The following is a 25,757-nucleotide window of genomic DNA, read 5'->3' as shown; positions in this document are numbered from 1 at the left end:
TCTGATAAATACAATCAGATATGCAGATGATTCAGTTATTTTAAGTGATGATATGAATGGATTACAACACCTTTTAAATGCCATTGACACAGTGGGAAGAGATTTTGACGTAAACATTAACTGTTCAAAAACAAAATACATGGTATTTAGCCGTTTGGCCCAACAAGATTCACGGTTATATGTTGATGGTCATATAATTCAAAGAGTACCCAGTTTTAAATATCTTGGTTGCCATATTGCTGAACAACTAGATCCAGATAAAGAGATCAAATGTAGAATCGAGATAGCCCGCACGACATTTTTAAAAAAGAGGTCATTCTTCTGTAATGATAACTTGCAACTTCAACTTCGAAAGCGCATGATTAAATGTTACATTTGGTCAATCCTCTTGTATGGTGTCGAAGCATGGACATTAAAAATATCCACCATTAATCGTTTGGAGGCCTTTTAAATGTGGCTGCACAGACGTACACTGAAAATACCATGGACGGCTATGCTGAGAAATGTGGCAGTCCTTGATAACATCAAATATAGAAAGATGGCCTATTTTGGACACGTAGTAAGGGGAGACCGGTATAATATTCTTCAACTTATTATGATGGGTAAAATCGAAGGACGCAGAGGAATTGGTAGAAAGCAGGCCTCTTGGTTGAAGAGTATCCGGAAGTGGACAGGAATAAAGAAAGCAGAACAACTATTTAGAATAGCTCAAAACAGAGACAGTTTCGCCATGTTAATCGCCAACGTCAAGGGGACTTGATAGGGCACGTTAAGAAGAAGAAGTAGGATTCAAGGTACTGACCTGTTTAGAGTTCGATCTTCAACTGAGACTAGGGTTTACTAAGTGCTACGTATGGTCGGTGCTGTTACATGACGTAGACGGCTGGACACTAAAAAACGAGGGATATAAACAGATTAGAAGCCCTCGAAATGTGGCTTTATCGCCGTATCCTAAAGATAGCATGGACGGCGAAAGTCACAAATGTAGATGTCCTTAAGAGAATCAACCAAGAACGCCTACTTTTCGAAACCATCAAGAAAAGGAAAACGGCATATCTGGGTCACATCATGCGAAACGAAAAATACCAGTTCCTTCAACTTATAATCGAGGGTAAAATTGAAGGCAAGAGAGGAATAGGACGCAAGAAAATGTCCTGGCTCCAAAACATAAGGCAATGGACAAGGATTAACGACATACAATCTCTGATACACATTGCAAGAAACAGAGTTAATGGAAAATGTGATCGCTAACATCCATTAGTGGTTTTGCATCTCAAGAAGAAGAAAGATTCAAAACGGAGTTAGGCAAGGTTGTGTGCTGTCTCCACTGGTGTTTATTTTATATTCAGATAGGATCTTTAGCGGAATTTCACTAACCAATACAAAATAAAATATCCAATAAAAAACCAATATAAAATATTGGCTTCGGTGTTACTAAAAAGATTACTACCAAACGCCGAAGAACTCGTTGGTGACTACCAGTATGGCTTCAGATCTGGAAGATCTATTGATCAAATATTTACAATTAGATGAATGCTTGAAAAGTATTGGGAATATAATCAAGGCGTAGATCAAATCTTTACAGATTTCAAACATGCTTATGAGTCTACTAATCGTCTATTTAGACTATGGAATGCAATGGTTGAGCTGGGCATATAGTCCAGAGAAATAAGGTTTTTCTCGTGACACATCCCCCTCCAGGCCGAAACCAAATTTTTTGAGTAGTATGGACATCTATATTATTAACCTATATGTTTTCTGCAGCCGATTTTGATGATATACATAGTTATAAACAAATGAAGATCGAAAAACGGTAAATTATCGCTTTTTTCGTCTATTACCAAAAAGTTAAACACTTTAAACAAATTTGAGGGTAAGAAACTCATAAATCGTATAAAAAACTTCAATATGGCATTCGCTGAATATGTCCAACCTTATTGGTTGCTTAGAAAATTGCAAAATAAATCATAAATATTGAGTTTTTATAAATATTCGTAACTTAGGTAAAAATTAACTTAGAATCTTCTTATTACGCGGAATGCCGAGACTTCTTGTACTTAAATTATATTTTAAATTTCAATGCAATTGGTCAAATAGTTTAAAAGTTATTTAATTTATTTTTCCCAAATTCATTTTTTTTGCAACACTATAAGTCAGAAAATTATGAGGTTACAATAATACTTCGGACAGTTTATGAAAGAAGAACATTTATACTATTACCTTAATTAAAAATAAATGACAAAAAATAATTTTAAACAGTGTAAAATTATTTTGCAAAAACATGTCCATTTTTTGCTTACTTATAAACAATTAGAATAACTTTTTAACCGTTACCCGTAGAAAAATTATTTTTTCATATTTAGAAAGACTGAATTTTTATACATATTTAAAAAGAAAAACAACTGTTCTAGGACATTTAGGGACAAAGTTAGCCTCCCCCCATTTTTTTAATTCACATGTTTTTGCAAAATTATTTTGCAATATCTATAATTATTTTTTGTCATTTTTTTTAAATTAAATTAATACTGTAAATTTTCTTCTTTCATAAACTATCCAAAATATTACTGTAACTTCATCATTTTCTGACTTACAGTGTTGCAAAAAAAATTAATTTTGGAAAAACAAATTAAATAACTTTTAAACTATTTGACCAATTGATTTGGAATTTGGGGTGTAATTTAAGCACCATAAGTCTCAGCATTCCATGTAATAAGAAGGTTCTAAGTTAATTTTTACATAAGTTATGAATATTTATAAAAACTCAAAATTTATGATTTATTTGGCAATTTTCTAAGTAACCAATAAGGATAGACATATCCAGCGAACGCCATATTGAAGTTTTTCATACGGTTTATGAGTTTATTACTCTCAAATTTGTTTAAAATGCCCAATTTTTTAGTAAGAGACGAAAAAAGCGAAAATTTACCGTTTTTGATCTTCATTTGTTTATAACTATGTATATCATCAAAATCGGTTGCAGGAAACATATAGGTTATTATTCTAGATGACCATATTACTCGAAAAATTTGGTTTCAGCCTGGAGGGGGATGTGTCACCAACACGATATTTTTTTTCCTTATTTCTCTGAACTAATACCTAAGGAACTAGCTGCGATAACGCAAATGTGTGTAGTAACTTCCATGCACAAATTAGAACAGGAGGAGGGAAAACATCAAATGCTTTTTGCATAAATTCTGGACTGAGATACGGAGATCCGTTGTCCCCATTTTTGTTTAACCTGGCCTTAGAAACGTCATGAGAAAAATTTAGCTGAAAATCAAACCAGATATATCTGCTCGGAACAAGGATCGTTATCGCCTTTGTCGATGACATAGATGTCAAGCTGAAATGAATATCGGCCTAAAAGTAAATGAAGTAGTGATGCAATGAAGCAATGATAACAAATAAAAACAAGAAGCTCCAAGTACTTTCTATATTGATGAACGATAGGTCGTGGATGAAATTTTAGATCCCCTCGACTAATTCATCACTCTGTATTGCATTATATTTACATCTTAAAGTGCATCAGAGGATAACAATTCGGATTTTTAGTTCCTGACTCCTTGAGCTAATTATTCATAGATGGTGCTATTGCATCCTTTGTAATTATTTTAATAATTATGTACACAGAAAAGATGAAGATATTTGATTCCAGTTCCAGTTCAGTGCCTCTACACGGTGCTCTGAGGAGGGTAAGGTTGAACCCGAAATACATATCTTATGGCGAGCACGCTACTGTGTGTGTTTTTATTCCAATATCTAGACTACATCGGAGATGAAAAACACACTCGCTGATAATTTCGAGGTGTCAATGATATGTACCACAGGATTATGAAAGATTTTAAGAAATAGTTTGTATATTCATTTTTTCAGTATCGTTTGGTACCCTAAACTGTTAACAACTCAATAAACTTGTGCATCTCCTTCAGTAGTTTCGTTACTTAATTCTCCAAATTTAATTTACTTAATTCTCCAATTTCGTTACTTAAGGCCACTTGTTCTGTAAAGTCACAAAGTAATTCGGAAGTTCTGGGGAGGCGCAACTAGCAACTTCGTGAAATCTTCTCAACCAGCGTCAGTGAAAAGCCACTCGACCCTGGAATCGGTGAAGCATTTTCACAGAAGAAGCAACAACATCCTGGCTACCATACCGACTACATACAGTTTAGAATTTCGACCAGTTCCAGTGTAAAGCCACTTGATCCAGCAGGTACAACGTTCTCCACCCGTTCTCTACCCGCTCCAGTGTAAATCTATTTGATCTGAGACGATGCTACGTTTTCGACCCGTTCCGGTGTAAAGCCACGTCCTCACGGAAGTACTTGAGGTTAGTCGAATTATATTAATTTTGTATTTGTTTTCATTTTTTTATTTACTCTGTTTCGATATTTTCAAACGTTTAAGATATATCTAGTATTTGCATTTTTTTTATTTGTTTAATTTATTTTTTGTTAATACAATGGCAACTAACGACGCAACAGCAACTACGCCAATAATTTCCGCCAGCACTTCTAATAATTATATTAATTGTGACAAAGCTATCAAGCTTATAAATGTTTTTGATGGGTCTTCTTCAAAATTATACTATTTTATAGATTCTGTTGATTTCATTTTTGCAAAATTTGACCCAGCGGAATTGCAAATTTTTCCTTTTATTGTAAAAAGCAGGTTAGAGGGAAAAGCTCTTGATTTCATTCGCTCGACAGAATTTTCGACATGGCAAGTGATAAAAAATGCTCACCTCTCTCAGTTTGGTGAAAATTTGGATTTGCAGTGTCTAAATTTTGAGTTATGCCACTTTAAGCAACGTTCTAATGAAAAACCTGTAAATTTCGTTGATAGAATCGAAAAAGAATGAATAAGAATCAATAAAGTTATCAAATACGATTCAAATTTGAACAATGTTGAGAAAAAAAGTTTAAATAATTTTCACAGTAAGACTGCAATTCTGACCACTATAACGGGCATAAAAGAACCTTTATGTCAAATGCTTCGCTCTTTAAATCCTTCAAGTCCTGCAGGATAAATACATTTCTTCAAGTACTGCAGGTTCGCAAAAAACATTTTCCGCTCCCGGTTCAACAAATAAATCGACAAATACACCAAAATAGGTATTAAATACAGGACCATATGTTGTTCTTGAAGTCAATGAAACCAATAAAACTCTAAAAATTAAGTTAGATAACGAGGTTACTCGAAAATTTCATTTCAATAATGTAAAACCATTTTATGATGCGATTAACTAAACGAAGTTGAAGTGTAACACAGCAAGTAGTAGATATGAGGTTTCATTATCCATATTATAAAGGGATTTTAATCAATAACTGCAACATATAATTCGATTACCTTGTAGTACACTTCATCTACGGCCTTCTCATAACAACAAAAATAGAATGAGTTATTGCCGGTTGGTTTCTTTGTTTCATGTGGCCTCACCTGCCCTGTGCGGAGCATGTCCAGAGAGGCTCTACACTACAAGCCAAAACTTCGAAGCTGCAAAAGAATCTCTTCTTGGACACCCCAGCTTCGGTCTTCAGGAGGGAGGTGTTATGGCGAGCACGCTATTGTATGCGTTTTTATTCCAATATCTAGACTACATCGGAGATGAGAAACACACACGCTGATAATTTCGAGGTGTCAATGATATGTGCCAGGACTGAAAGATTTTAAGAAATACTTTGTATATTCATTTTTTAAGTATCGTTTTGTACTCTAAACTGTTAACAACTCAATAAACTTGTGCATCTCCTTAAGTAGTTTGGTTACTTAATTCTCCAACGAACACACATAATTTTATACAGAATAAAAGTCATATAAGCACATAGTACATGCCCTATTCTCTAATCAAATCTGAATCATCTTTATTTTCGTAATTTTAATAATTTTACCTATTCTAATCTAAATTTTATTAAGGTACCAAAATTTAAACTGAAAATCTTGCATTTTCAACCACTCCTCCGAGTCAATCAGCTAATAAAATATGTTATCTCATCTGAGGTACACATACATAAATGTATAAATGTATTTTAGTACGGCTATGAAATTCATTGTGTAATTGATTTATTTATTACACTGCGTAAAATTCTTTTGCAGATTTTAGCTGTTGGAATGCGGAATACCTACACACTATTATTTTATATCAAGCTGAGTGATGATAAATTTCTAATAACACCAATGCCATTGCTGTAAGTCCTTTATATAACTTTTAAAACAAATTTTATTAAAAAACTTAATATTAAACTCAGTTAATTCTTAGGAGAATTCCGTCTACTTTGACCGGTTGGAAAAAATAAAAAAAAAAAAGATTACGAAACATCTAAACAACTTCATTTATAGTTGAACGAAGGACTTATCTACATCTCCCGATAAACCTATTATAACTCGATCGATCAAATGGATACGTTATCCTTTTAAAGGAGATATAAGGGTATCTTCGGATACTCTACTGATGAAAGAAAAGCTCATTAAGTTTTTCTCCGATAACTTTCTCAAAGTTATTTTTACATCATTGTTTTTTGATCGACTCTTGATAGAGTGCATGAAATGAATGTCTTGTTTTATCGGAAAAGGTTATTAAGTTATTATGGGTATGGTCTTTTAATGTGAAAAATACTTTTAACCTATTGAATGACACTTTTGTTGTGATTTTATTCTTTGGTCAATATTTTACTTGGTCATAGTTTGGAGTGTGACCCACGGCTTGTACTTTATTTAAAATAATGTCACTCTTGTGCGATATTAATCTTCCTGACATATTCCTGGACGTTTCTCCAATATATACTTTGTTGAAGTTGTTATAGGGTAGAGAGCACACAATATTGAAATTTCTTTAATATTTAAGGGTATTTTTAGTTTGGTATGTAACTTCGATACCGTTTTTTTTTTGTTTCTGGTTTCAATTTTGATATTCGGTACTTCTCTAAACATATTTATATTTGTACATTTGTTAAGCCTGGATAAAGGCTCTTGTTTTGATAAGGAGTTAAATAAACTCGAAAGCTCAAACAAACCTTAAAGAGTTTTACCTTATACTGAGAAGGTCTGACATTCTTACTACGAGTAAGGAAGGCGAGAAAAAGAAGAATAAATCTTCAGAACACAGTTGATTTGACCATATAATTTTTAAGTTCCTTTTTGATACCTTTTTAAAGTAATAATGAAAGTTTACTTACCCGTAGTCGATAAACCATTGGTAGTCAGAATTGTCTTGTATGAAGTCGATGTCTTGAGAAGAGGTATTGCTGAGGTAACTGGCTGATCCATGGTGGTTGCTGTTGCAGTCGGAATCCGGGCTTCCCCGGATTACCCCAACCTCGGTCATTCCTTTACCTGAAAAAAAAAAGAAACGCATTTTATAAATATACTGTATTAATATTCTGTTTACGAAGGTCTGTTGTTATTAAAACAGAAAATCCTGCTTTCTTCTAACAACATTAATTTCATCAACTAAAATAGAGAAAAAGCCGCTGATAAGTTTATGACACGCTTAGCGCCCAAATATATTTTATGCACGGTAGTTAAAAAAGCTATATCCCCTTGTATATACCTTGATGAACCCAGACGGTTCAAATACTGGAAACTGGTATGGTATATTAAAGATCTTAAACCCTATCCTGATGATTCAGATAATTCCTCGAGTGATGATCAATCCGTTCGTGAATAAAATGGTGTACTAAATCTGACTAAAATATGTTTGAGAAACTAAGAAATTCTTATGAATATGGATTCATCGATAATTCTTTGCCTTATATCTCCAAAACTTGCTGGTTAATTTTATAAATTCCATTTTTCAAATATCCCCAATAAAAATAATCTTTAGGATTCAAATCGGCTGAACAAGGAATTTATCTTCCTTTATTAAGGGTGGAAACTGGCGATATAGTCGATGAGGTACGATCTATTCAATAATAATGTTACGTTAACTACCTGTCAATGACCTACTAGAGAATTCGCTCGTCTACTCGTTAAGGTAACCGAGTTATTCCCGATTGAAACGGAATATAGAGGGCAGGTCGAATGCAGGAAAATTGCCGATATAAATGGTATAAACAAACATTCAGTTGAGGAACAGAACAATACCGATTTGATTTAACATATTTTAATGTACTCATCATGCTGAAATTTACTAAAAATTTCTTGATAGTGACCAAATTCCATTCAAATCAACAATTTTCTGGTTTGTTTATACCACTTATAGTAGTTTAAATTTATTCCACCAGAGGTCAGGTACTTTGTTTTTCATCGCGAATAGAGCCACCATGATGTCTCCGGTGCAATTCTATTTATTCCAAACAAGATCTTGGAAATTTCTAGTGAAGTCGAGAAGCATATTTAAATTGAGAATTTTTATTGTACGATTCAGTTTGAATTAATTGTATCTGATATAAGCACGTATTATCGGGAAATAAAATATTGTAATAAGTATGCATTAATTAAGTTTAAGTGTAAATAAATTAAAGTATTGTTTTTAAAACAACTGTATACAGGGTGTTTCATTAATAATTGTCCATATAGTAACTGGAGAAACTTTAGCACAAACTACGAAGATTTAACCTAAAACACTTAAATAAAATGTGGTCCCTTACTGAGTTTTATCTAAAAATTTAAAAACTATTTTTGCTCAGCATTTTAAAACTATTCAACGTATTCTTTTCATACTTGGCAGAAAGTGCGACTACTATACACCCTACTAAATTATGATAAACAAACGTTTCTAGCTACTACCAGAGGCGTACGACAGGGGATAGTGAATGGTTGACCCTTCTCAATTTCGACGCCACTGGAGGAATTACTATTTTAATGCCGTTTTTAGATTTTCCAATACTTTCTACGTAAATAATATACTCTTCATTGGTAACGATAAAGTCATTCGTTTTCCAGATATTTGAAGTTAAATATGAAACGGCACAGTTATTTTGATTAATTTATGATAATATGATTCATATGATTATAATTTAAAAATTATTTGTACCCAGTACTTTAAAACTATTTGGCGTATCCTTATCATACTTGGCAGAAAGTGTAGGTACTGTACACCCTACTAAATTAAGATAAATAAACGTTTCTGGCTACTACCAGAGGCGTACGACAGGGGATAGTGGCGGGTTGACCCTTCCCAAATTCTACGCCACTGACGAAATTGCTATTTTAGTGTAATTTTTTGATTTTCCAGTACTTTTTATGTAAATAATATACTCTTCATTCGAAACGATAAAATGATTAGTTTTCGAGATATTTGAAATTAAATATGAAGCGACACAATACATTAATCAAAATAACTGTGTCGTTTCATTTTTAAGTTCAAAGATCTCGAAAACTAATGACTTTATCGTTACGAACGAAGAGTATATTATTTTCATAGAAAGTATTGGAGAATCCAATAATTGAACTAAAATAGCAATTCCGCCAGTGGCGTAGAATTTGGAAAGGGTCAACCATTCACATTCCCCCGTAGTACGCCTTTGGTAATAGCCAGAAACGTTTGTTTATCATAATTTAGTAGGGTGTCTAGTAGTCGCACTTCCTGCCAAGTATAAAAAGGATACGTCGAATAGTTTTAAAATGCTGAGCAAAAATATTTTTTAAAGTTTTAGATAAAACACCCTGTAACTCAGTAAGGAACCACATTTTATTTAAGAGTTTTAGGTTAAATCTTCGTATTTTGTGCTAAGGTTTCTCCAGTTACTATATGGACAATTATTAATGAAACACCCTGTATAAATTAAATAATAACGACTAAATAAAATCTGTGTAAAATTTGTAATTAATTAGACATTAATTAGTAAAATCACGTTACATTAAAATTATTAATCAATTAAATATAAGATCATTGCAATAATATGTTAAATAAAAGGATAGGTACAGTGGCGGCTGGTCAGGAGGCAAGGGAGGCTTAGCCTCCCCATAAATTTTTTACACGTGATACACTGTTTTGTTTACTTTGCTATTTTGCTTCGCGTTAGAGATATCGGAAAAAGTTATTTGAACAAGTTGTTCCAAACATTATTCTAATCCCACATACCAAATTTCATCACAAAGTTCGCACTTTTAGGTTTTTCATTATTTGTAGTCAGTATCCTAAAATCGCAGAGGAGGCTGCTGGCAGGAAAATCTCACTTGCTAATGCTCCGCGCAGCCCAGGAGCGTTTAAGCATGGTAGTTTAAGGATACCCGGTCTCCTTAGAGCTGCATTATCGCTTAACGCACACGCTGCCCGGAGATTGGGCAAGGGCGGCTAATCGGCCAGCAGCCTCCTCTGCGATTTTAGGATCCTGACTACAAATAATGAAAAACCTAATAGTGCGAATTTTGTGATGAAATTTGGTATGCGGGATTAGAATAATATTTGGAACAACTTGTTCAAATAACTTTTTCCGATATCTGTAATAGTCCATGTGGTGAGACCGCTCCCGTCTGAAAAAATTTCTGATTCGGTTTCGTTGTGGATTTCTATTTAAAAATGTCCCCTTTAAACAAATCTGAAGGGTGCCGGGCGGAATTTTTAGACAGAAATCGTTTAAACAATTTTTTTAAACAAATACAAAAGATCACCTTTTTTGCTCTGGAACATATTATATTTTTAGGTTTTTTCGGTCATTATAAACAGGAAAGGTATCTTGTAATTTTTCTTAAAAATTGATATCGAGTTATAGGCGACTTAAAATCTGAAAAATGCGAAAATACGCATTTTCGAGACTTAAAAACTCATATTTAAATTAGTATTTTTGATGTTGCAATATAACTAAATTGAAGATTAAACATTCAGCTTCAAGATTCTGAAGACTGATCGTGTCTACCCTTAATTTATACCGTTGTTTTTTAATTGTTAAATACAGTAGAGCGTCGATTATCCGAACTAATTGGGGGACAGGGGTGTTCAGAAAATCGATTCTTTCGTATAATCGAACTGTATTGATATAGAAATACTATTTACCCATAGGCGAATGAATACCTTATTTACATACGATTTACATACTTACATATATATCTACATACATGTATATCTTTAGTGACAAATAGGATAGACATTAAACAAAAAAGTGCTGTATTTGCAACAAAATGAAAATTTTTTTTTCCATGAAGCATTGAGAAATCGTCCATTTTCTTTTGCCGAAGCAATCCTACCCATTTACGAGCGGCTGTGTTACGTGTTTTTTAACCATGTTTCGTGTATGAAATTTGATTTTCGGTGTCAGTTTGGCATCACAAATTAATTGGCATCACAAATTAAATGCAACAAAGCTAAAACTCCCTGGGATCTAGGGAGGAAACCTAGGTTCTCCCCGGGATAACCTAGAGTAAACCTTTTTGAGTAAACCGCTTATATACAGCATCATCTAAATCCGTGTTTAAGGCAAGTTTTATCGTATTACAATTTGTATATCCGTCAGAAGAATTAAGCCGGAACATAAAATTACTTATGTCTGTCTTTTGTTTTTTTTATCCATCTTACCAGCCTACCAACTTTGTATTCATTGGATAAATTGGTTGCAGATTCACCTCCCTCTAACCGTTTATTAATCTCGTGTTTATTTTTCATAGAAAGGGGTTACGTAAGGGGCAAAAAAACGTGATCATTTGTTATTTGTTTAAAAAAATTGTTTAAAACAATTTCTGCCCAAAAATTCCGCCCGGCACCCTTCAGATTTGTTTAAATACATTTAAAAACATTTTTGAATAGGAATCCACAAAGAAACCGAATCAGAAATTTTTCCAGACGGGAGCGGTCTCACCACATGGACTATAATGCAAAGCAAAATATCGGTAATTTACCGTATTTTTGGATTCGTAGTAGGCCGCTTTTAGAATTAAAAAAATTCAGTTGAGTATCTTAAAAAATGTGAACCTTCAACCTGAATGGACTGCAAAACTTCAAATCTGTATTTATTTTGATATGAATATCTACTTACAGAGATAGAATTGTTAACAAATAAACGACACAAACACAAACTTTGGTAATACACTTTTACAATTAGACTAATTATTTTTAAAATGATATGATATTATGAAATTGTGAATTATGATGATATTATAAAATGTCAATTAAAAATGGTCAAAAAAATGGGGCCTTAAATTAGATTTTTTTGGCTGATTTTTTTTGCTAGTGCAAATTTGTCTAGATATTTTACAGTTAGGTATGCCACTGGATAGGCCACTGCATTCGCATCCGATAATACAGGGTGTAACAAAAATACAGGTCATAAATTAAGTCACATATTCTGGGACCAAAAATAGTTCGATTGAACCTAACTTACCTTAGTACAAATATGCACACAAAAAAAGTTACAGCCCTTTGAAGTTACACGATAAAAATAGATTTTTTCCGATATATCGAGAACTATTCGAGATTTTTTAATGAAAATGGACACGTGACATTCTTATGGCAGGAACATTTTAAAAATAAATTATAGTTAAATTTGTGCACCCCATAAAAATTGTATGGGGGTTTTGTTCCATTAAACCCCCCCAAACTTTTTTGTACGTTCCAATTAAATTATTATTGTGGTACCCTTAGTTAAACACAATGTTTTTAAAACTTTTTTGCCTCTTAATATTTTTTCGATAAACCAGTTTTAATCGAGATGCGGCTTCTTTTTTAATATGTTTACATAAAAATTTTATGGGGGTTCTGTGCCTTTAAACCCCCCAAATGTTTGTGTACGTTCCAATTAAACTGTTATTGCGGTACCATTAGTTAAACAGGATGTTTCTAAAACTTTTTTGCCTTTAGTATTTTTCCGATGAGGCACCTTTTATCGAGATGTGGCTTCTTTTCTAATATGGTTCAAAATATACCTCAAACTGTAATTTATAAAAACAATTTCATATTATTACCAGGTCTCTACAACCGTACGTAACAGTATACAAAATATGTGGTGGATTGGACAAATATTCAACATATTTCGATAAAAACTAGCTTTTCCAAAAAGTACCAAGAGGCAAAAAAGTTTAAAAAACATTGTGTTTAACTAATGGTACCACAACAATAATTTAATTGGAACGTACAAAAAAGTTTGGGGGGGGGGGGGGTTTAAGGGAACAAAACCCCATAAAGTTTTTATGGGGTGCACAAATTTAACTATAATTTATTTTTAAAATGTTCCTGCCATAAGAATGCCACGTATCCATTTTCATTAAAAAATCTCTAGTGGTTTTCGATATATCGGAAAAAATCGATTTTTATCTTGTATCTTCAAAGGGCTTTAACTTTTTTTGTATGCTCATTTGGACTAAGGTAAGTTAGGTTCAATCGAACTATTTTTGGTCCCAGAATATGCGATTTAATTTATGACCTGTATTTTTGTTACACCCTGTATATGTAATAGTAGTCATTATAAGAAATCGTTATCAACACTCACTTCATCTTACCTCGTTAGAGGTCGCTAAAAGCATACGTTAGTACAATATTTAAGTATATTTACCAACGAGTCGGTGCATTTTGGTTTAATTCAGTCTTCTTGCAAAGCCTCATTGATAACGGGAAAACCTAGAAACACGTGTCAGGGAATGGCAAGAGACTCGAATTGAATCAAAACGAAACCTTCTATTTTTATTTATTATAAGAAATATTTGCGATAAATATTCCGTTAACAAACTCAATATACATAAACTATCACTTTTTAACAAACAATTTGGTTAGCAAAATAATCATAGGAAGTGGTCACTGGTCATAAATATTACAGTTAAACATTTTCCTTTATCGCATAGGCAATACTTATTTTCAGAAAGAAAACAACTGTAATTTTACCAGTAACAAGTAACATTTTACAAGTAACATTTATTTCACGAAATAAACTACGAAAGTTAAAGACAGCTTCACACGAAAACTCAACATTATTCAAAGATTACTATCAACTTTGTTAACTGAGTTATTTTTGGAAAGCATTTAAATGAAAAGACAATTGTTTTTGTATAAGCTAAATTAGATTCATTAAGCACACTTTGAACACATTAACGCATCATAAGCATAGTTTGTAGTATATTGGGGAAATAAATATATAATTTTCACTAAAAAAAATAAGTATAATAACGAACTTTTTAGAAGATATGTTGGTAAAAACACATGACTGACATCAGAACATAAATAAGCTTATGAGGCTTGGACTTTGACACATTATTTACTTTTTAAAATCTCAACTAGTGCCAATTGTAACAAACAATGCCAAGAGACAGAGGGCAACCTAATTGTATTTCTTATAACCTTTAATCGTTCAGAATATGTAATTAGTATATACGAGGTAAGACAAACGATAACCAAAAAAGTGCATTAAAACTTGTGAAAGTTGTTAATAAAAATATCATATTGTAGCATATTTGTATATCTTCTGCTTCTTCCTACTTATATATAGACTCCTAAGGCCTGTTTCTTCTTCAATGTTGCCTCGTGCATTGTTTAAATTATCACACCATCTATTTATTGGTCTTTCAACACTTCTCCGACCATTTGGTGATTTGTCTCGCTATGTTCTTACTATCCTATCTTCTGCTATTCTTCTAATGTGTTGGCTCCATTCCTGATTCTATTTTGTTACCTTTATCTATGTCTTTCTCTATCCAATAGACCTTTCCCTTTCCCTGATATTCTTACGAGAGTATTCTTATCTGAGTCGTTTTGTTTTGGATGTGTCGGGTCTCATCTCAGCCGTGTTTGTTATTATAGGTCTAATTGTGTCTTTTCTTGGTGCTTGTTTTTCCAGACTTCCAGTCTTTTCTTAGGTGCTTGTTCTCTTAATATTTGTTCTCAAACCCTTCCTTCAATATATGTCTATAACTAGTTATGTCTATTCAGATATTTAAACAAGTCCTGCCTTATTATTTTCACATCGATTTCGATTTTACATCGTAGTGTATATTTCGATATTGTCTTGCATTTGGTTTTTTCTGCTGAGATTATCATATTGTATTTTTTCCTTGACGTACGAGCATAAATATCCAATTTATTACATTATTTGCCAAATAGTCTTGATCCACTGCGTGTATGTCGATTTTGTTTAATTTACTTTGATGATATTAATATTACCAAATATTGCGTGGAGGCACAGCATAATAAACGAAACTGGTTACCTTACTGGAGGACTGACTGAAAGTCTCCACATAACTAAAAATATAAGCTAAGTCCGATTCTGATTTTGATACGTATGGTAAATAAATGATTCAAAAATATGTAATCTTATATATGGAATGGGTGTATCAAGATTGACAGGAGGAAAATTTCCATTTAGATATTCGAAAAGTATCTTGAGGCAAATTTGGAAGTAGATACACCGACAGGTATCAAAAATGAAGTAAAATAGAAGTATGTACATAAAATTGCATCATAAAACAACGAAAATCAGGAGAATTGACAATAAGGTAACCAGTTTTTCCGAAAATATTTTACTCTTTTATTTCAACGAGATATTATAGTTAATATTAATATCTATTTTTATATGTTGTCCATGAGACATAACATAGATAAAAGTAAATATTGGAAACTACAATCCTTATTAAAGAGAACATCTGAAAATTATAAATCTGAAAAAAGACCAAGTCATTCTCAACGAAGTAAATCGAGCAATTTACCAGAGAAGTCCCGGATCAAAAATATTTACTAACAAAAGTAGCTTCCATTTTTCGGAATCATGGGTGCGAACAGGGTGGCGTTTAATGCGTTAATAAAAAAAATTAATATCACACCATCGATATGACAAGAATTTCATCAACCAACTCAGTAAAATTGTCACCTCAAATTCATTTCATTGCCATTATTGTGCTTGAATTCTATACGACATTCGCCGCCACACGATTTGTGTCGTATTCCTCATACTCTCATCATAATAATTACCATTGTTAAATGCTCGTTACATAATACACTATTATGTCATCACTCCCATATTTTTTAACACTTCTGCCATTTATTTTTTGCCTATAGAAAACCTGATCCCAGATCACAAGTTTGGTTTTCGCTCAAATCACTCAACCATAGAACAATGCCATAGATTAGTCCACAAAATAAAAGAGAGCCTAGAAGGGAAACTGATCTGTATATCAGAATTCTTCGATATACAGCAAGCATTTGATAGAGTGTGGCACAAGGGTCTTCTCTTCAAAATAAAAACTCAGCTCAACTGACCAAATCTATCTCTTCCTTAAATTATGTTTGTCTGACAGATACTTCCAAGTTAAATACTAAGGTACCCTATCCAACTACCACCAAATAAAATCCGGAGTACCTCAAGGCAGTGTACTTGGCCCATTCCTTTACCAAATTTTCACTGCTTATATGTTTATTAGCGAAAATACACTAATGGCAAAATTTGCGGATGACACTGGTATACTAGCATCAGACATCAGCGAAATATTAGCATTAGCATCCAAAAATGCTGGAAAATAAACGTCAACACAAACAAATATTATCAAGTAAATTTCACAAACCGAAGAAGTAGATGGCCACATCCACAACTACACCTAATAGTTCACTTATAACTTATACCAATAAAAACAGAAGTAAAGTATAGGAAATCACATATTGTAGCCAAACGATGACACCTCGATCTAAAAGTTAAAAATATGAGCTAGCTAATCAACAGAAGATCGTTTTTCATTAGAAAACAAGCTGACCATATATAAAACAATACTCAAACCAATGTGGACAATGTGGACATATTATGTAATCGAGGTGTGGGGCTGTAGCAAACCATCCTACACCAAAATACTACAGACACTCCAGTCAAAGACTATTCGTATGTTAGCTAAAGCCCCATGGTACGTGTCAAACCAAACCCTTCATGCAGACCTCAACATTCCTTTCATCAATGAGGTGATCGCTGACCACTCCAGAAGATACATAAATCGCAGCACAAACCATCCAAACCATATCATAGATGAATTATTTAACCATCCAATGATTGACAGACGCCTAAAAAGACTTTGGGCAGAACACCTAGCTGCTAGTTGGATTCCAAAGAGTCGTCAATGGACGACATCTGCCACAAGCCAAGAACTTATATCATATTTACTTATATTATTACTTTATTGAAGTAGATTAGCAATAAATAAATAAATAAAAATATATATTTTTTGTGCAAATACATATTTATTAATTTTCTAGACAAGTGGTTGTAATGAATTTATTTTTATAGACATAATGTTCTTGAATTTTTCTAGACAGTTATGATTTATGAGGCACTTTCTCACGGTGAATTATTAGCAGTCACGGTTGTTGAACGTCTATAGAAATCTCTATTAACGACGATTTTATGTTCAGTGCAGTTTTAAATACCTAGAAATTATAATCGATACCGTTAATTAACAATTAATGGTCCTGTAACTCGTTGTAACTAAATATTGTACTAGGTACTGTAAAGTTTTAGGGCGCCTTATTGGTACCATGAAAAAATACCGTACAATGAAATAAAAGTTTTTGGAGAAAAACTAAGACAGTAGGAGAATTTAAATACCTTGGCTCCTCATCATCATCATTAGCAGTTTTAAGTCCACTGCTGAATGTAGGCCTCCCATAAATAATTCCACTGCATCCGATGTTTTTTAGCACCCTGAATCAAGTTGTGCTGGATACAGTTGATGTCTTCCATTTCAGCGTTGTAATTCTTTCAATTGCGTCACCAGTTTTTCTCCTATTTTATTTTAAACTCTGTCTGAGGGGTATATTCAACATTTACATCTCAATTGCTCTCTGTCTCTTCCTTCTTCTTGATGTGCCTATCCGTGACGAATGTTGGCGATCACCATGACAATCTTCACTTTATCTGAAGCAACGCGGAAAAGCTGCACAGATGTTGTGTTGAACCAGGTTCTGAGGTTCTTTAACCAGGATGTTCTTCTTCTTCCTGAACCTCGCTTTCCAAATATTTTTCCTTGTAGGATGGCATGTAGGAGGGCATATCTGGATTCATTTCGCATAATGTGTCCAAAGTATTCCAACTTTCGAGATTTGATGGTGGTTAGTACTTCTCGGTTCTTCCCCATTCTTCTCAGGACCTCCTCATTTGTGACTCGATTTGTCTCCTACATAATGTAAAATGGGATACTAGATCTAGAAATTGCCCACAGGATCTGGTGACTGGCTGGTTTAATTGTAAGCGATTGAGCGAGGTACTGTGAAATCAGCTCCTTGGGGACAAAAATGCTGGAGATGAGTTTACCTATCTGTGGTGATGAACTTAGTGTTTTCAAATGATGCTGGTGATCAGTTTGCTATATTCTCGGAGGGTCTAATAATTTTATGGGGGCTAGAAAGTGATCAGTTCATATACACGTTCTAGAAATATAATATTCTAATGCTAATGTCCAATAAATATAAATAAGTATGCTATTTGTTAAAATACTATATAACAATATTATGTACTTTTAGGATGTCACATGTTTGTATTTTATAGAGAACATTTGAATATAACTGGTTTGAAAGAAATTTTAAATTTCTATAATAATTTAGTTATAGATTAATAAAGGAAGCGAGGAATGTAGTAAACGTTTATAAAACTATAACGACCGTGGCAAAATGCAAGTGGTAATTACGTGGAACTAATTGATAACGCACTAAATGAACCTATTGATGATACCATGTTAATAAATGAACCTAATCACAGATTCTTAATAATGTTTTTCTATTTTCTATAATTATCGAAATATGGGTGATAAATCGGTGGGAGAAGCTCGTTCGTCTAGGAAATTAGATCGCATTTCTTGGACCCTTATCAGGGCGTGGCGCAACTCTAAAATATTTTTAGCTTGCTGTCTTCATTAGCTGAGATCATGTGCGAAATCGACGGCTTCATGTAGGGATTTTCCCACCAAAGTCTTCATTTGGCCTGTCCATCTTGTTGGAGATGTTCCACTTGGTCTTTGGCTTTCCACCTTTCCTTTTACCACCAATAGTTCCATGGTCCACGTTCTTCTGGCTATGGACCGAAATAATTTAGGTCTGCAAAGGTTTACTTTCTTTAATATGAAGCTTTTTATTATGATAGTCTTTTAAATGAAGCTTTGCCAGAATTGACAGGTTGGTTCTGTGTTCTGTCCAGGACACGCGTAGAATTCTTCTGTAGACCCACATTTCGTAGGCTTCTATCTTACTTCAATTGATTTTTTAAGACTCTTTAAGAAAAATAACGGCATTCACCAACCTGAGTTTAGCATTCTTTGTTATTGTTCGGTCTCTCCAAATTTTAATCGATGTAGCTGTTGCATTGTATGTTATCAGGGAGCCCAAATATACAAATTAGTCTAAGAGCTAGTGAACCCTCCGACTAACGGTCGTCCTGTAAGGCTAGAAATTTTTCTAGTGATAATTCATAGCACACCAAAGCTAAAAACCATGACCTGGCAGGCCTCAGCGGTGCACGTGTATCTACCAGATGAATCGAAAAGTGCAAATTTAGGGGGTAAAATAAACTTTCTCCTGTAAGGTTTAAATTTAAGTATGTGTTTGAGTAAGTCATTTAGAAGAAATGTGTACAATGACAGGCGATTCTGAAGAGCATAAGACCTTGCCAGGCGAGGGAAAAGATTAGGGGTGTTTCCTAAAATTATTCTTTTTGCATCAAACAATTTTTTTTAGGTTTTTTGATACATTCCAAACAGAAAACGTCTTTAGTGATTTTTCTCTTAAGTTAATAGTTTTTGTTATATAAGCGATTGAAAATTTTGAAAATTGCGAAATCGGCCATTTTAAACCCTAAATCGGACATTCGTCTAAAAATTTCAATGTTGCCAAGGTACGTAGATATTCTTTAAACATTGATTGATGAAATCCCGAAGAGTTATTTGCAATAAAATATCGAAAACCCCTTTGTTTTTTTAATTGCTAATCAAGCGGGCGCGTCACTGTAGTATTAGTGAGGACGTTTGAGTTTGAATAAATTCATTATCTCGAGAATGGGCAAATTTCAAGAGAAATCCTCAGATAGGTCGAATTTTATTTTTGAATTAGGACTTTTTGGCATATATATAATACTAGTGACGTCATCCATCGGGGCGTGATGACGTAATCGATGATTTTTTTAAATAAGAGTAGGGCTTGTGTGATAGCTCATTTGAAAGGTTATTTAATTCTCTATTCAGTAATATAAACATTAACATAATTATTTATACAGGGTGTACAAAAAAATTTTTCTTCTATTTGTCAAATCTAATCAAAGTTAATTTAATAAAAAAAATTTTTTTTGTACACCCTGTATAAATAATTATGTTAATGTTTATATTAGTGAATAGAGAATTAAATAACCTTTCAAATGAGCTATCACACAACCCCTACTCTCATTTAAAAAAATCATCGATTACGTCATCACGCTCAGATGGATGACGTCACTAGTATTACATATATGCCAAAAAGTCCTAATTTAAAAATAAAAATCGACCTGTCTGAGGATTTCTCTTGAAATTTGCCCATTCTCGAGATAATGAATTTATGCCAACTCAAACGTCCTCACTTATACCACAGTGTCGCGCCCGCTTGATTAGCAATTAAAAAACAAAGGCGTTCCGATATTGTATTGAAAAAAACTCTTTGAAATTTCATCAATCAATGTTTAAAGAATATCTACCTACCTTGGCAACTTTGAAATTTTTAGATAAATGTCCGATTTAGGGTTAAAAATGGCCGATTTCGCAATTTTCAAAATTTTCAATCGCTTATATAACAAAAACTATTAACTTAAGAGAAAAATCACTGAACACCTTTTCTGTTTGGAATTATTCAAAAAACCTAAAAAAAATTTGTTCGATGCAAAAAGAATAATTTTAGGAAAAACCCCTAATCTTTCCCCTCGCCTGGCAAGGTCCTATGCTCTTCAGAATCGCCTGTCATTGTACACATTTCTTCTAAATGACTTACTCAAACACATACTTAAATTTAAACCTTACAGGAAAAAGTTTATTTTACCCCCTAAATTTGCAATTTTCGATTCACCTGGTAGATACACGTGCACCGCTGAGGCCTGCCAGGTCATGGCTTTTAGCCTTGATGTGCTATGAATTATCACTAGAAAAATTTCTAGCCTTACAGGACGACCGTTAGTCGAAGGGTTCACTAGCTCTTAGACTAAATTTGTATACCTACAAATCTGTAGGTATACAACTTCGAAATTAGTCAGTTGGTGGTCGGCTTAACCTTTTTTTTTGTTGCCTTTTTTCTATCCGAATTGTCCAATAAAGGCCTCTCCCATTTCTCGCATTTCATCCCTGTTGTGTGAGAGGAGTTTTCCACATTGGTCCTGCGACTCTTTTGATGTCGTCGCTCCAGCGCATTAGTGATGTTGAAAAAGTAACTATTCGTTACAAAGTACTCGTTTAGGAACACGACTTAGGAATACCGAAAATAACGATTAGTATACAGAGAGGTAAATCGTTACTTTGATTACTTTGCTGATTATTCTGATTACTTCGTTACTTCGTATCAATCGTATGAGAGCGAGTATCTATTTTGATTTTGAGTATTGTGTCTACTCGGTTGATATCGGAGTCGGACCAGTATTCCACGAGTGTTCGGTATCAATACAGCTTACTAAAATTTTATCTATGAAGGGCGAAGGCTATGAAGAGTTTTATAGGATTACAGGGCGCTGAGAAGTAGCTGAAACAGAGGGAGGTATATCATTTAACACAGCATGCACCCAGAAACAGATGTCTATACGATTTATTGAGGTAGATAATTCACAGAATTTCTCAGATGTTAGTTCTTTTGAAAATAAAAATGCAACACATTAGATTTTAATAATAAATACACACTATTCTTATCAGGCCTAGAAAAAAATAGCTTAGATTGACCGGAAAATATGTAGAAATGATAATATTTCTAGACTATGATCATCAACTTTAATTTTACATGTAGGTATGACATTGTTTTTATTAGACCAGGACATTTAACACTAAAAACACAGGAATAAATCTATTTTTAAATATAGTAGGAACATAGAGACTTGCAACTTTTTGCATTGTATTTAGGATTAGGATGACGTCTGGTAGTAAAAAGTTTACAATAAAAAAATAGGTGGAAATGCATTATTACATTTTAAAGTGTATAAAACGCATCGAAAAATGCATAAACATGTTACAATCAGTATATTAAGGGTAAGATTTTCTTATTTAGGGGTATTTGGGGTCACTGAACACGATTTTGCAATCAGAACCGACCTCCGAAGCACCTGGGTTATTTCTAAGGTACGTCATCTAGAGTTTCGAGGGTTTGTTTAATTGATGCAAACAGATTACTCGAGATTACTGATATTGTGGAGCAGCAATGACAGAACAATTACATATCATTTAATTTCTATCCATTAAATAGATCTGTGAAGGTCGTTATATCGGATCTTATACTTATACGAAATACTGAGAAATGCGATTCTCGATATGATTACCGGTACTCAAATACAAGAGTAATCATAGTAATCAAAGTATCCTACTAATACTAATACAAAATATGTACTGAGAAATGCGATTCTCGATATGATTACCGGTACTCAAATACAAAAGTAACAAAAGTATTCAAAGTAATCAAAGTAACGAATACTTTAAATGATTACTTTATACAAAAGTACCGATTTGTAACGAATACTCGAAAGTAACTATAACCGCCATCACTACAGCGTATTTGATGTCTTCCTCTTGGTCTCTTCGCTTCGTACGGTCGTCAGTTCTTTGTTCCATGTACTGTACCTACCATTTTCGAGATGTTCGTTCGAGGCTCAACTTTACAGAAGTCAAAATAAATATATTTTTTTATTTAATTCTGTTGACTTTTCGTTGCTAGCATAATTTTCTTAATAACTGAACTTGATATATTTCTTTATGAAATTTCTAGTACGAGGTTGTCGTAATTTGTCCTGGTTTTCCGGTTAAAGCTTAAGTGAGCCATAATACATAAACAACTGTTTCTTCCAGACGGAAGTTTTTCTAATAGCGATATTTATAAATGTCAGCACCACCGCCATTTTAAAATTTATATTCAGCTGAGATACCCTAAAGTTGGCAGCATTGTATTAACGACATGCACCATAAAGTAGTGCTGACATTCAGGGATAACTTTTAATGGAAATTTATTTCCACGAAAACACGAACAATTCGTTATTTTCAAAACATGATTCTGTTGTCACTGTGCCAAATTTCAACGTGAAAATAACAAGTCGTCATGAGAAAAACGGCGGTTTAATATCATGGCTATCTGGTTGCGAATATCCGATATTATATAATAAATAAAAATAGGTTTGATCTGTTACATTGAACCATTGAACACATACACCATACACCCACAAAAACAAATATTAACCTCCTATAACTAACGCTTTTTGACACAATTTTCTGTAATTTTGATATTTTATTTTTAGCGTAACTACAGATTCACACGTGTAATAAAATAGTAATAAGAGAAGGGGTTATATTATTATATCACTACTTGTTCCGCGAGAAGTTGTGGATCTAAATTATTTCGAATAGGTATAAAAGAAAGAGGAGTAATCCCAGGAAGATGTAGAGTCGCAAGAATCTTCTTCTTCGCGTTTTTCCGATTACGATTTCGCCATTTTCGTTCTCCACAGCATACTATTCTCCCAGTCACCTATTCTGAGGTCTCTGCCACATGATCTCTAACATTCTTTGTACATGTCCCTAGAAGTGCAAGGCTCTGTTTTCCAACTTTTTTTTATAAATGATCATTGTTCCATATTTCCTCTGTTCTTACTCTATCCTCTCTGGTGACTTTTAGACATGTTCTCATAAAGTCCAATTCAACTGTTCTTATTTTATTTCGTATCGGCTATATTTCACTCCATATAATATAGTATGATAGAATTGATTCAAAAAATGACATATAATAACCCAGACATCCAAAGTGAAAGTTATTCTCCAACACCAAATTGTTCTATATAGTCCATACAATGTTCAGAAAAAAGTCACACCTTTTTAAGCGTCGGGTTTGGGGGGGGAGGGGAGAGGGGGGAGAAATCGGTAAATTCGTAGTTTTTTACGTTTTTCGTCAATATTTCTAAAACTATGAGGTTTAGCATGAACAACCTTCTATACAAAAATGTTCTACATTAAATTTGAAATAAAAAAAGACCCTATACATAATCCTTCTAAAATGAACGGTTCCAAAGTTACGGAGGTAGTATGTATAGTATAATTGGTCCAAAAACATGCCTTACCCAGACATCCAAAGTAAAAGTTTTCCTCCAACACCAAATTGTTCTATATGGTCCACATATTGTTCAGTAAAAAGTTACACCATTTTGAGCGTCCGGTTTGGGGGGGAGATGGGGAAGAAGTCGGTAAATTAGTAGTTTCTTTACGTTTTTCGTCAATATTTCTAAAACTATGTTTAAGCGTAAACAATGTTCTATACAAAAACGTTCTACATAAAATTTTAAACAAAAATGGTCCTATCCATAATTGTTATAAAATCAACGGTTCCATAGTTACGGAGGGTGAAATGTGGAGGTTTTCGATACTTTTTATATTTTTTGGGCAATTGATGATGATTTTGGGTGGTGAGGTTGACGTTTCTTCAAGGGCTTATCACTAACATACCATCAGCCACTGAAATAGCAAATCCTGTTAAAGAAAATTTCTTTCAATCAGTAAAAATATTATAAATTGCCCAAAAAATATAAAAAGTATCGAAAACCTCCACTTTTCACCCTCTGTAACTCTGAAATCGTTGATTTTATAACAATTATGTATAGGAACTTTTTTGTTTTAAATTTGATGTAGAACATTTTTGTATAGAACATTGTTTACGCTAAAGCATATTTTTAGAAATATTGACGAAAAACATAAAAAACTACTAATTTACCGACTTCTCCCCATCTCCCCCCCAAAACGGACGCTCAAATGGTGTAACTTTTTACTGAACAATATCTGGACCATATAGAACAATTTGGTGTTGGAGGAAAACTTTTACTTTTAATGTCTGGGTTAGGCCTTTTTTGGACCAATTATACTATACTACCTCCGTAACTTTGGAACCATTCATTTTAGAAACATTATGCAGAGAGCTTTTTTTGTTTCAAATTTAATGTAGAACATTTTTGTATAGAAAGTTGTTCATGCTAAACCGATCTCATGCTAATTTACCGATTTTTCCCCCTCTCCGCCCAAACCCGACGCTCAAAATGGTGTGACTTTTTTCTGAACATTATGTGGACTATATAGAACAATTTGGTGTTGGAGGATAACTTTCACTTTGGATGTCTGGGTTTAGATCTAGTTATACCATACAAATAGGGTAATATTCAGCACTATGCTCTGAAATTTAACAAAAGAAATAGAAGAATAGAATGGAATGACCACATAAGCCGAATGACAACAAATGGGGTAGTCAGGACAGCGAGACACGGTTTCCCAATAGGAAGACGATCAGTGGGAAGACCACGAAAACGACAGAATGACAACTTACTAGAGGCACATTGAAAAAACAGACAGAGTCATGTCTCATATCTATACAAAAAGAAGAAGAAGAAGCTCTGAATTTTTTTTTGTTTTCTTTGGTTAGAGTGTTGTTCCATATCACTCAATGGAGTACTTTTGTGGCTTGTTTTCCCACGTCCAATTTTTACTTCTATATCTTTCATACAATTACCATCTCGGCTTCTCATTGACCCTAAATATTTATATTCCATGTACTCCCTGTCTTGTATAAAATATTTGCTTATCGGCGAAAAGTAGTATTCTTTTGTACTGGTATGTCCATGTTCCATATTTTGTATACCATACAATATCTGGAACAATTTTCCATATTTGAAAGCAAACTGAAAATCTTCTTCAAG

General features: G+C 33.4%; 1 protein-coding gene across 9 annotated transcripts in view; it reads right to left on the bottom strand.

Moving 5' to 3' along the window:
• Positions 1–25,757, bottom strand: part of LOC114345508 (uncharacterized) — a 285,375-nt gene that overhangs the window by 58,825 nt on the left and 200,793 nt on the right. For all 9 annotated transcript variants that reach the window (XM_028296355.2, XM_028296361.2, XM_028296329.2 and 6 more), the window contains one exon: positions 7,173–7,329. In XM_028296355.2, the coding sequence (XP_028152156.2) occupies positions 7,173–7,329 (157 nt within the window). The remainder of the gene's footprint in view (positions 1–7,172; positions 7,330–25,757) is intronic.

The sequence above is a fragment of the Diabrotica virgifera genome, chromosome 2 (assembly GCF_917563875.1).
Source record: "Diabrotica virgifera virgifera chromosome 2, PGI_DIABVI_V3a".
Lineage (NCBI taxonomy): Eukaryota > Metazoa > Arthropoda > Insecta > Coleoptera > Chrysomelidae > Diabrotica > Diabrotica virgifera.
Note: the sequence above shows the minus strand (reverse complement) of the source record. Positions and strands in the feature narration are given on the sequence as shown.